This window comes from Aplidium turbinatum, chromosome 4 (assembly GCF_918807975.1).
Source record: "Aplidium turbinatum chromosome 4, kaAplTurb1.1, whole genome shotgun sequence".
Taxonomy (NCBI): Eukaryota; Metazoa; Chordata; class Ascidiacea; order Aplousobranchia; family Polyclinidae; genus Aplidium; species Aplidium turbinatum.
The window spans coordinates 13,457,254-13,470,533 of NC_137475.1; the positions used below are offsets into that span (position 1 = coordinate 13,457,254).

The 13,280-nt window shown below is 37.8% G+C and overlaps 1 protein-coding gene across 1 annotated transcript in view; it reads left to right on the forward strand.

The window, feature by feature from the left end:
* The first annotated feature begins 917 nt into the window (after positions 1-917).
* The window catches only part of LOC145768775 (glucocorticoid-induced transcript 1 protein-like), a 30,281-nt gene continuing 17,918 nt past the window's right edge, over positions 918-13,280 (forward strand). The window contains exons 1-2 of the mRNA XM_082580365.1: positions 918-1,043; positions 2,324-2,483. Of these exons, the coding sequence (XP_082436491.1) occupies positions 966-1,043; positions 2,324-2,483 (238 nt within the window). The 5' untranslated portion in view covers positions 918-965. The remainder of the gene's footprint in view (positions 1,044-2,323; positions 2,484-13,280) is intronic.

Below are 13,280 nucleotides of genomic sequence, written 5' to 3' on the forward strand. Positions count from 1 at the left end.
TTCAGGTTTAACAAGTTTATAAAATAGCATGAATCTTGTCCAACTAAATCACCAAGCCTTGTTGAATGTTGATGGCCCAAAGTGTTGTAGAAATTTTGTTTTTCAAGCCCAGATCCATGTCGCTGTTTTGGGATGGCTGAGTGTGTATCAATGCATTGTAGCATTCGATCAGCAATAAACCAAGTTTCTTCAACAGGGGTGTGTTTTCTGAATAGAGAAAGAGAAATCATTTCCTCTGTCAAGTACCAAAGGTGTCTCTTTAATGCCTTCAGAGCAATACACTTATTGATGTTGCTGTAAGTGAACAGCATCTTGTAAAACTTTAGATCATTCCATGGAGCATCAGTGGGCGATGAACATGTCAACCACCACTGAGAATACACATGACATGAGTGACGAAGTTGACAAAGCCTCTTATCTTTGAGGTTTGTTGAGTGGTAGTAACAGTGCCAAGTGGAAGCTGGCCATTGGGCCATTATGGCCCAATGGCCCCCCCCTGCGTACGCCACTGGTGACCGGTGTAATATAAAATTTACCAGTAGCTAAATGATATACCGTATTTTACGGACCATAAAGCGCACACGATTATAAGGCGCACTGTCAATAAACTGCTTTGATTAGTTTTTTGTTCATACATAAGGCACACCGGGCTATAAGGCGCTACAATGAGCAAAAGAAAAAATGGGCCTAGTGAATATCACAGTTGCTAGTTGCTTTTATCGTAGTTTATTGTGTAAGACAGTGGTTTATTTATAGAATAATAGTATCGGTACTGGTTTGGAGTGTAGGCAATAAAGCACTACTTGATCCATACATTAGGTGGACCGGCTTATAAGGCGCACGATCAATTTATGAGAAGAAAAAAGAATTTAAATTGCGCCTTATGGTCCATAAAATACGGTACTTGTATTGCTTGCAGAGATTTGGCCTTTTTATTAAGTTTGTTTATACAGCCTTAGGTTAAAATGGCTTCTAAAAAGACAAATCCTATCTTAAAAAGTGGCAATGCTCGGCAGCCTATTCGAGCAACACAACCATTCCAGGTACGTTGCTTAGATGATGATGAAACTTTGTTGTGGCGTACACATAACTGGATGCATTATCTTTGTAAATTGTGACAGTGGAATTTGTTTAACAAATCAAATGCTCTATTCACATTCCTGCCTTCAAGAAAAGCTAATTTACTATATATTGTAATATTAGTATATACTATATTATCTGCTGTTTTTAATAGTTTTTCTGAATAAACTATATATGAAGCATGTATCATACAATACACTAATACACAGGTAATACAATCAAGCTCAGGGGTGGGCAAAGTTGTTCAAAGAAAGAGCCGCTTGCGGATAAACCATAAATACCGGCGAGCCGCAAAATCAGTTGACACAAAATAACATAACAGCAATAAAAACAATGATTGTTTATCCATATCAGTTTTGTACTTAACTCGCTAATCTCTGAAAATTTGGATGATAAGTCGTTAATGCCGTACGAATTAACTCTTCCAAGCGTTCATTTGTCAAGGTTGCACAATGTTTTGATTTTACAAAGTTATAAATTCTTATAAAAATGAATAAGTAAATTCTGGTGCTACTTCTAAGCTTCAACTACTCACTGCTTAGCGACTTTATGAAACTTCCAATTGTTGCTGACTAAACACAAAATGAGCCAGGAGAGGCACAATGTTGCTTTTGCAATGTAACTATTCTATAGTTTAACAATAGCTACAGTAAAGGATAGGCTTCTTTTTGATCTTGTATTGTATTGGGCGCAAATTAGATTTTGAAGAAAGCGTAAGTAACAAATTTTAATTTTTACCAGCCGATTTTCGCGCCCCTGTCAATGTGGGTATGGCGCCTATGGCTCGAGCCATGCCTGCCATACCCTAGGCACGCCACTGCTTGGTTGACGGCGCGAGATAACATATTTATAAAATCATAATTTTTTTGTAACATATAAATATAATCATAATTTTTTTGTAAGATTACGATTCAATACAAGAGCCACAAAATTTATGTTGACGAGCCGCAGTTTACCCACCGTTGCTGTAGCCTAACTATTGTTTTTAAAGCCTTGTGCCATTACCACAAAGACAATCCTTTGAATCAACGGCCTCAAGATAGCAAATTTATTTTTTAAAGTCATCTATATTTATATACCAAAATATTCTTATTGACATAGAAATTAGAATGGATAAAATTATCTGCATTTTTGTAGGCCACTTATTTATTAATGCATAAACATAAGTAAAGTAAAAAAATTATTTGTGTGTTTAGTTTTTGATTTGTTTTGTATTTTTAATGTACTTTCTTCTTGCTTTAAGCTTTTGCAAGGAAGTCCAGCACGGAAATCCCCTTCGTCTTCTCCTACCCCAAGATCAACTACAGATTCAAGAGTAAATGTTAGAAATCGATGGTCACCTGATCATCGTTCTTCTCCAGATCGCAGTGACAGAAAAAGTCCCAGCTCTCCCAGTATTAAAGGTATAACAATAAGCTAACTAAGTGAGTAATTTTGGTTATACTGTATGATGATTGATGATATGTGACCAAGTTTGTTCATGCATATAAACCTATATTTGCACACAGTGCACACCGTTTCAACCTCCCAGTCCCCTCAGTGCAGTAGGTACACTGGAATGGCCATGGAGATATATACCTCCAACCTCCATGTGACATTTTCCCATTTTCCTAATGGTGAAAATGTCACATAGAAATGGTGCTACTGCCAACCTTGCCAAAGTGCTCAAAATGCAAGCAGTGAGCTTTGCGCAATGCATAGCAAGGTGCCTCCAGTAAAGTGCTCAATCGGCGTAAGCCAAGAGCGTCCATAACTGCAGACAGTGCAAACCGTTTCGACCTTCTGGTCTCAGTGCAGTAGGTAGTAAGGAACAAAGTTGTCTTAATCATGTTGTCAAGTTCATCATCATCATAATCCATCCCATAATCCAAGTTGAAACAGTTAATCAATCAATTGTGTATTTATCAAAACAGGGGCGGCTCGCTAGTGTGTGCTGCGGTGCTGCAGCACTCCCACAAAAGTTTTCACAAAAACTTTCTCAAATATCTTAGCGTTTCTTCTGCCCAAAATGTAGTTTATATATGTTTTCTGTTCACAGAATTGCTGACTGAGTAAATTATATTTGGCAACTCTGCGTGCTGTGAAATATTTTGCGCAAGGTTACAATAAAACAAACACTCGTCGTGTTTTCTTGAGTTGCCTATGCAAACAAATAGCAAACGCTTGTGCTGTGTTGCAAACAGCACATTCAGGGTTGCCAGGTTGGCATTTTTAATGTTGTGGGGGGGCTGGGGGGCGGCGCCCCCCCGTAAATTTATGGTTAAAGGGCACCAAAAATGGTTATTACCATAGGCGCCGACTTTATTTTTGCACGGGGTGGCGGATAGCACAATATGGCAACCTAAAAACTTTCAAACTGCATGTTTTTGTTTGATTTTTACTAAGCGTGTTTCGTAGATGCAATTGTTTTTTCACACCTGATTTGTAGCTCGATAATTTACAAAGCAACTTTAAAACAAAGCACAGGAGGCATGTCGTGAATTTTATTGTTACGTTGCTGCTCTGACACTTAACATTTGGCAAAAGTATTTTTGAATAGCACTTGTGAATACCACTATCCCTATGTTTTTTGATACCTTGTTTTCCTTTCTTCCACTTACCATACCCGGTTTCTCTCCAAACTTTTACAGAGTTCTGAATTAATGGAGTTAACGAGCCACATTTATTTTGTTGTGCGAAATTGCCCGTTTGCAAATCGGACAGAATGCTCTATCTTTGCATCTATCGTATTCTAGCCATGGGAATTCGCTCTCCCACGATTTTTGATAGCTTCTCCCATCAACAGCGATTACCCTGCTCGTGCTCGGTTCTTCCACCTCCCTGATTGTGCTAACGCGTTTTGGCAGTGGCACACTTTCGTTTCGTTCAGGCGTTTGGTCACTTTCATGCTGGCTGAATCCGGACTAGACGCAACAAAAAATGACTCAATGGAGGGCTGCAATTTTGAACGCTTTTTCGGTGGCATCTTTAAGCTGAATAAAACTGGAATGTCGGCGAAAAACTTTTACTAGACGACTTTTCGTAATTTTTTCTATGATGTAACAAGCAACTCCTATGTCAGACCAATAAATTCCCGCCTCAGACTTTTACAGGACGACTTTTCGTAATTTTTTCTATGTTGTAACAAGCAACTCCTATGTCAGACCAATAAATTCCCGCCTCACAGTTTGTCACGCATTGACACGCAATATTACTGCATGAAGTACTGTAGATAACAAAGTAGAAATTAAAGCATGAAGTAGATGACAGTACACTCCAATTGAAATCGGAAAACAATTCAAAGTGCAAAATCTTGAGTAATTGAAAAGGGTTGCTTTTATTATTGGGAATTGGCGGGGGTGTAGCTTTCCTCGAATAGAATCGTGTAAACGTGTAAATTTGCAGAACGTTAAAACTGCAACTTTACTAAGTGCACTTTTTAAATAAAACTCAAAAAGTTTCGAAAATTGCATTTTTTTAATGAAATTTGAAAATAGATATTCATTTAGGGGGTGGAGCTATCAATCATCGAGATAATTTTATTTCCAAGTATTTTATAGCTGTCATAATTTATAGCGATATTACGAGCAGTTTAAAAATTTTCAAAAAAGATTTTTGAGGGAGGCAATGGAAAGATCGTATTTTATTGATTAATAAATCCCATTGTAAACCTAACAAATGTAACAATGACTTATGACAAGTAACAAATAAAACGATTGCAACAACAAGGAAAAAACTCGTAGCCAGGTGTTGCGTAATCTTCACGTAGCTTGCTTGATGTTACGCGAGTATCATGCTTGTGACAAAAATAATCATTTTCTTCGCAATCCTGTATTGGTTCACCTTTAGCTTTACGTTGACTTGAAGCGAAAACTAATGATCAAAAAAAGATTAAAACGTCCGTTCAAATTGCATTTATTTGCAGTACGTAATGTAACCTAAACGGGGTGGCTGCCACCCCGCTTCAGCGGTTACCGGGTGGCGTGGCCACCCCGTAACCCCGTAAGTCGGCGCCAGTGGTTATTACAAATGGTGATTTCAAAGATGAAACACTTTGCGAAAGAGACTTAGATTATTTAAAGTTAAACGGACTTAAAGAATGCCGAAAGCGAAAAATAGTCTTCGTTGCTCTTGCCCGCAAAACAGCAGTTGATTGCATGGCTTTCTCATACGGGTCTGCTACTATTCGGTGAGTCCGATTCGGTGAGTTTCTAACCTCTAACCCCTAAGCCCTAACCCTAAAACGGCAATGATAATTAGGCTACGGTACCCGATAATTTAAAAAAAAAATTGAAAAAATCCCCCGTTAAGGGATCGGACTCACCAAATCGGACTCACCGAAACGGGGCATTCCGTTCTCATACGGTATGGAAATTTCAAAGTCGATGGTAGAGTAACTTACGCTGCTGAAATAGTCACGTAAGCCTAACTATTCACTGCAATAGTAAACCAGCTAAATTAGACGCGCTATTTTCAACCAGGTCTTCCCGCTGTGAGATCAATTATGATTCAACAGAACGCATTGTTTTGTTCGCAATGTGTGAGAATTAAATCGAAAACCGATAAAAGAAAAGGTGTTTAAATGGTCTTGGTGGCAGATATTGCTTGCATTAACGACTTCTCTTACCGCTATTATCACCTAGCTAACCTGACATTCATTGTTTTATGCGGCCGCTAAGGTTTGACATCGACTTCAACGATCATGGAATGTTACGTACCGTAATTAAAACGATTATATCCTACACGCAAAAGCTCTTTCTGCTGTTTTGTCTCGTGAGCTTTGCATATTGCTCAACAAGTGCATAAAGTTTAAAATTGACAAGAAATCATTAAGTTCCTGTCTGTTGTGGTATTTAGATAGCTATGGTACTATTTTATTCGTATTGCCCGCAAAACAGCAGTTGATTGCATGGCTTTCTCATACGGGTCTGCTACTATTCGGTGAGTCCGATTCGGTGAGTTTCTAACCTCTAACCCCTAAGCCCTAACCCTAAAACGGCAATGATAATTAGGCTACGGTACCCGATAATTAAAAACAAAATTGAAAAAATCCCCCGTTAAGGGATCGGACTCACCGAAACGGGGCATTCCGTTCTCATACGGTATGGAAATTTCAAAGTAGATGGTAGAGTAACTTACGCTGCTGAAATCAAAGTTGAACCAAGTTGAACCTGTCTTTTTGAGGTGAAAATCACTTGCAAACATCTCGACCTATAGCCTACTCCAGTATACACGGTATTTGATAAAAGGCTATAAAGACTTTCGATAAAAAACAGAAGAGAAAACACTTCGCCATTGTTAACGCTTTGAAAGTAAGTAATTAGCAAAACGAGGTTAATAAAACTGATAGCAGGTTTCCACTCTTCTTGAGAACATGATTTTTTGCGTTTTATTTCGATAACTTCACTGTCTTGATCGTTGTTATTCACTCGCACGAAAAGGAAATGAATCAGCTTGTTTTCCAACTGTTCCAATTCTGAGCTAACAATATCAAAATTTTTACCACTAGGCGTACTGCATGCGTAAAACTAATCGTTTCAAGCAGCGGTTCTAATAAATTCGGTTTGCGACCTAGGTGTCAACATAAACAAAACACTAAGCTTAATCAAATACTATTTTAATTGAGTAAAATAGCGTTATGGTTATGATGTCATCACCTTTCTCGCCCCCCAAGGTTTTTTGAAAAGTCGGCACCTATGCAAGCCTGCCGCCTGTTATGTTACTGTATTATAATGAATATTAATATTTTACTAATAGGCTACTAACATTGTTTTACCAAGTGAGTTACATTACCATGTCGTGCTTAGATGCTGTGACAGCACAATAGCTAGAACGTGTTATTTACATTTGTTTGTTGATCGTCCCCTTCAAAATATTACACACTTGCGAAACTCTTAAATAAGCCAGTTTTAACTTTTATCACAATTTAGAGCTGAAAATACGCTCAGAATGTACCTAATCAAATGTGATTTCTCAAAAATTTCTGGGGGAAGCCCCCAGACCCCCTTCTGTTAAATTCACTTTCGGCGAACAAGCAGCACCCCCATTTCGAGAACTCACCAGCCGCCAATGTATCAAAACACAAAAGTGCACACTATGTTTAAGTTTTGTTTTTGATGGAGAGGCAACCACACAGCCTACTCGTCATTTGTGACCTTGGAAACAGTGTGAAATGTAAAAACATGCCAAATTCAGCTATAACATTAGGTGGAGGTGCCATTAATGTGTGGCTGCACCTATTTTTGTAACTTACTGGCATGCCATGCTGTGTGGAGCTTTACAAGTACTGGTTCAGTAATGTTGGCTAAAGATTCAATCAATCAAAGCTGTTCAATATTGTATTTTATATCTGTTCCCGTAAATATATATATGTATTTATTTACAGTTTGGGAATCTTAATCAAATTCTGATTGATGTGACTATTGTATTGTACATTGCTCTGTTGTTGCATTGATGCATCTAGGAGGCCAGAAGGCCGAAACGGTGTACCACTGTCAATGCAGTTATATTTGTATATATTTTGTATCCAAGCTTATGCCCTGTGGTTTACCATTTAGATCGGCAGGAAAGCAAGGCAACTTTCATGTCTTCCTTTTAGCTCCTTTCGAGTATCATGCAAGTCATTCTTGGTTGAAAAACACATTTCAGTTTTACTTTTGGAAAGTTTATGTTAAATGTCCTGTTCCACTTCAAACATTTTATGTCAAAGAAATAATGTTCAAATTTTCTTGAAAAGTTTAAGCATTTTTAGCTTCTAGAATCTAGATCAGGGGTCACCAAACTTTCTTCTCTGAGGGCCGGATTGCTGCGAGATTAGCAGCTGAGGGCCGGATGCAAATTGCGAAAAGATATACAACTATTTAGAATCTCCATTGACTTGAATTGAGCACAATAAATAACAAAGTCAGCGGTGGAATAGCAAAGTTGTGATGAAAATCGAAAGGTTGATGGAAAAGTTATCCCCTGCTGTGATACTGATACACTACAGCAGGGCTACTCCATGTGGAAACTGTTGCTAAGTCCACAAGAAAGTCTATGATTATTGAAAGGTTTTATCAATGCGCCGATTCAGGTAGCAGTCTTTATTTAATTTGTCTATGGCAGTGAAACGTTGTTCCCTCTATTATTTTTTTATCATATTCTTAAAGCCACTTTTATTAGATAAACATTTATGATAGATAGAGAACTGCAGATAGTGCACACCGTTTTGGCCTTCCGGCCTCCTCATTGCAGTGGGTACACTGGGTATGGCCACGGAGATATATACTGTACCTCCGTGCGACGTTTTCCCGTTTGTGGAACCTAATTTCCAAAAATGGTACTACCTTGCCAAAGTGCTCTAACTTGCCAAAGTGCTCTAACTGCAAGTCAGTGAGCTTTGCGTAATGTCAGCAAGGTACCTCCAGTAAAGTGCTCAATCGGCATAATCCAAGAATTAATATTTGTGTCATGAAAGTTGTTTTGAAAGGGAAGAATTTCTGTTTAGTAGGCGCAAAAGTAGAAAAATAAATTCTTTTCAAAATATTTTTTTACGTTTGCGCCTGCTAAACATAAATGCTTCCAATTTAAAACACCTTTCATGCAAACGAACTTGCATTTAGTTGTTTCACACAGAAGTGATTGTTCAGAAGTCGTGTACCCATCTAGACAGCAAATAAACCATCTTTTACATTGATTCAAAGTCTGCAATTAATGTAAACACGATTGATTTGCTGTCTGGGCACTTTTTCCTTCTGTATCGCACATGAACAAAACAAAAAAACAGTAGTTTTTCAAATGAACGATCTTAATAGCTTTTATTGTCTTTTGCCGCTTGCAGCAATCTCATCAAGTCATTTTTGCTGGAAGAATAACAGGTGTTCAAACTATGACTTGGTCACTAAACCAAATAATATATCGACTTAACGGATTATTCTAACTTCATTTATTATGAATTGCAAGTTGTGTATTACAATGATTTTTCTTGTTTGGTGATGAATGATTTCCAAAAAGTTCCAAGTGTTCATGCAGTGTCGAGTTTCAAGGTTTCATCAAGTGATTCAAATACGTGGTGACTTGCATGGCGTGCGGATGTGTCTTTGAAGTTGGTACTGCTTTTTTCGGACGTGTGTTTGTCAAAAAATAACCATAAAAACTTCCGACAAGGACGAGCTACGTTCAGTCCCAACGGGATAAACAACGGTCTTTGGGCTGATCTTTTGTCATGCTCGATTAAGCTCAATTGTAACAAGACGCTCTTCTCTGACGTTTACTTAACGTTAATGAAACGAAAATCATTGTGTAGGTATTTGTATTGAGACATCACCACCGAACAATGTATTGGTGTTGTGGGATGATGCAATTTACAATATTGGTAAACTTGAGGAAAACCCTTTGCCAATAAATTCTAAAACCTTGGAAGCTTAGCACACACGATCAAACACCATCCCAATATAGACGCCTGCCATGTTGATTAAACCAAAGGACTGCTACTTAACAATTATGGTGCAATGTCTAGTTTCTAGCTAAGAGGAGCTAGTAACATGTTATGCAGTTATAGTCCTGTCAGTGTGGTTGAATAATTTATAAATTCAAAAGTAAATACTGGAAAGTTTTGTTGCACTGCAGGTTTTCGAATGAATATTTCATATTACCTGTATATATTCTTCTCTGCTTTAATAGTTCATGTAATAAAAATTAGGTTGTACAAACGAACATTGATGAATATTGCACAATCAATCTGTAGAAACATGAGTTCATTTGGTAATGTATAAACTAGTGGTTCTTGAAGTGGTCAAAAGAGTAAGTTTTGTTATTCATTTCCTGCGTTAAAATCAAAATCTTGCACTGGAGCTAAAATTAAATTTGCGGTCTGCGACAATTTACCAATTTGGGAGTCACACTTCAGGAGAGCATCACTGATGAAGAAATCGAGGAATACATAAAAACTACAAGGCTGCTTTACAAGCCGTCATATTGCAGTACATGATGTCTTTTGAACATGACCAGATGCACAATGTCCAAGCAGGTCAAGCACTCTGTAGATACTGTAAAGCTGAAAAAAGACTATGTTTTGACAGATGTCACAAATACATACGGTCACCTGGCTGCTCGGCCAAGAAAGTGGATTTCAGCAACTAAATTTAAGTTAGGGTTTTAATGACTTGTTATGTGCGCAGTTTGTGGTTCGAACACTATCGGTATTTCGATAAAACATTTCATTCCGAGAAGCCAAAAGTTTTCAGGGTATTTTCATACGCATATTAGTAATCGTGCTATCAACCACACATGTTATTATCGCTGCAGTACCGTACTAAGTATGGATGTGTTTGTTTGTATTGTCTTTTTGGAAAAGAAATTTGAAATGCAATTTACCGTTTTTGTTTAATTTTATGGGATTAAATTAAACGCCTTGGCCTGAAGTGTTAAAGCTATGATCGATTGCTTGCTAGTTTCGTGGCTATAAAGGGTCTCAACCTTCTCTTAAGGATTCTCCAGCTGTTTCTGGTAGCCAGTCTCGTAATTTCCGCTGCAACCTTCTAGTATGTAGGTTGAGATTATGGTATCCGTACTTGGTAGCTAATCCGCTTAAATAGTGATTGTTGCGTAGACTTTTATCCCCTCCAGTGCTTTTAAGGCTATTTGTTTCAGTTTTTATCCGTTCCTTAGGTTTCCACTTTTGTATGTGATTTCTGATCGAATGCGGCATGGTGTTTTTCATGGCAACCATGTTTATTGATGCTTTTGATAAAAATAAAGTTGGAAAACGCGATGTAGACGGCGTTTTTTTGCTTTAGTAAATTTGTAGTTTTATAATATGCTGTTTGCTTTAAGGTAATGGTGGCTGAAGCAGCTATTGATGAAAATTGCTTTTTAAACAATATCTGAGTCAGAGATTTCTTGAACTTAGTTTTCTAAATTGTCGTGACATTGCCGTTGCGTTTTTGCGCTTCATTTGAATATTGATTCTTTGTGATACAAAGTAAGCTGTTGTGTTCAATTTGTTATTAACATCAAGTCTCGCTGTTAATATTTTGCATTGACGACAGCGCCTGCTAATTTATAATTGCTTAGTTTGTCATTTCAATATGTTTGTTACATGTGTGTGATGAAACTTCGCTGAAATCCTTACAAAGTTTGTCGTAAATTTGAGGCCGCTAGATTATCTTAACTACACTGGTAACACATCTTGGATTGGGTGCTCAAAGGGCGGTTGTTTTGTGCGAAGGTACAGGCATTGTCATGAAATTGTTGTGAAGCCGCATAACAATGAGAGTGGAAAGAAAGTGATCCTTATCTCAGTGCTCTTGGCGTGCAGTTCAAACATTCTTTCTTTGTAAGTTTATTGCCACACATCGTTGGTTCAATCACAAGTAGCAATTTTTTCAAGTTAGCTATTGCCAGTGGGCTAGCTGAAATCATGACATGCCACGTTGTGAATATGTTTGGGTTTAGATTGCCTTTATTTGGATTGCTTCTAGTCTTCAATTTTTAGGGCTGCACCAACTTGTATTTATTTTTTCACACCTTGTGATGTGATTTGATATTTCTTCTTCACAGTTTCATATTTTTTCATGCTAAATGACGTTTTAGATGCTTATTTGATTGAAAACAACTGTATATTCCAGTAGATAAGAAATGTGCACTGAGATGCAAAAATTCCGCTTTGCGATGATTGATGGTTTGTTTTAAAGTGTAGCACGGAGAAATGACGTTGTTAGTGCTTTAGCGTCTGAATTTAGCCTATATCAGGGCTACTCAACTAATGTTAGCAAAGGTCTATTTTGACAAGTTGAATATTTTTGCGGTCCGGTGAATATTTCATATGCAACCACGAAAATTAAACAACCAGTAGCCTACGAGCACCGAAACACTTTTCAGGTAGTATGTAACACGACTTGGATTATTGTATGACACAAACAAAGAAATAAAAAAGGAAAAAATGTATTGTGTTTCTTTATAGTGTAGCTGTGTGGATCGCACATCAGAGAAGACGGCAAAGCGTTGGGGGGTCTGGGGGCAAAGCCCCCAGCTCCTTGTATAATCACAAAAATTGATTTTCCCTAATGGAAATCTGTTAAAAGAGGCCCTAAAATGTGGATGAGGTTATTCTTCCAGAAGCCTGAGGTCCACCTTCAACACCCAGAAGGTCCGGATTCGGACCGCGGTCTGTCAGTTGTGTAGTCCTGGCCTGTATTATCTTTTATATACATAACATGAACACGTCGGCCTTTCCGCAACGCCAAGTCCCTTTGTGGAATCTCAAGACTCAAGAACTTCTGTTTGCAGCCATTGGCAAAATTTCATGGTTTGGAAAAGTGTATGTGTTCAAGCGGTTTGGATTCGAAAGATAAAATGTCCCACAGACAGGCAAGGCACAACAACTCAACAGTGTTGAGCAATTGAGCATTATAAGAAAAAACAACGCATTGTTTGAGCAGTTGAACCTTTTTAGCTTAGGCTAACGTAAACCCTCATCAGGAATTTAAACATATATGTAACAAATACTGTACAATAAATATCAATTCCTAAAACGTAACTAGCTAGCTGACTAAACAACGAAAAATACGCAGCGACCGAATCGTGCTATATTTCTGTGCTAGTATTCGGTCTCTGGGCATTTAAAAGGCAAAAATTTAAATTTATGGCATTGTTGCAACTACGGTATTTTCAAATTTCTGATGAACGCTTGAGTTAAGCCGAAAACGTTTGGCATTTGTCGGCTGTGGTTTGACTATTTAAATTATTGATTAGTGGGCTATGTGTAATATATGCTTGTAATGCTCAATTCTGTTGTGTTCTTGTTACTTGCCTGTCTATGGTACTTTAAAGCTACTGATTAAATATTGCTTTTGCATAATGAAAGCTGTCTTGATAAATCACAAAAATGGCAGTGATTGAAGTTATGGTGTTAGATAATCTATAGGAAACGGTTGGTTGGAGTTGAATTTATTACATTTTGTCATGAAACGTTGAGTTTTACTTGGTCCAGTATGCATGCTTAAAACATGACGAAGATTTCAGAAAAACTTTCAATTTTCGTTGGTTGTTGTTTCTTTCTGTTACCACACTAGCTGGGTAATTTCATCTTTGCTAGGCTAAAACGCAAAACCACGTTGTAAGTTGCTACTACGAAAATTGCTTCATGTCCAACAGCATGTGATTACCAGTCGCTGGAGCGCTTCAAGTAGTCAACGCCCAGCAGGTTGCTATTTTGTTTGCTGGGTAGGCTTTATGGACAT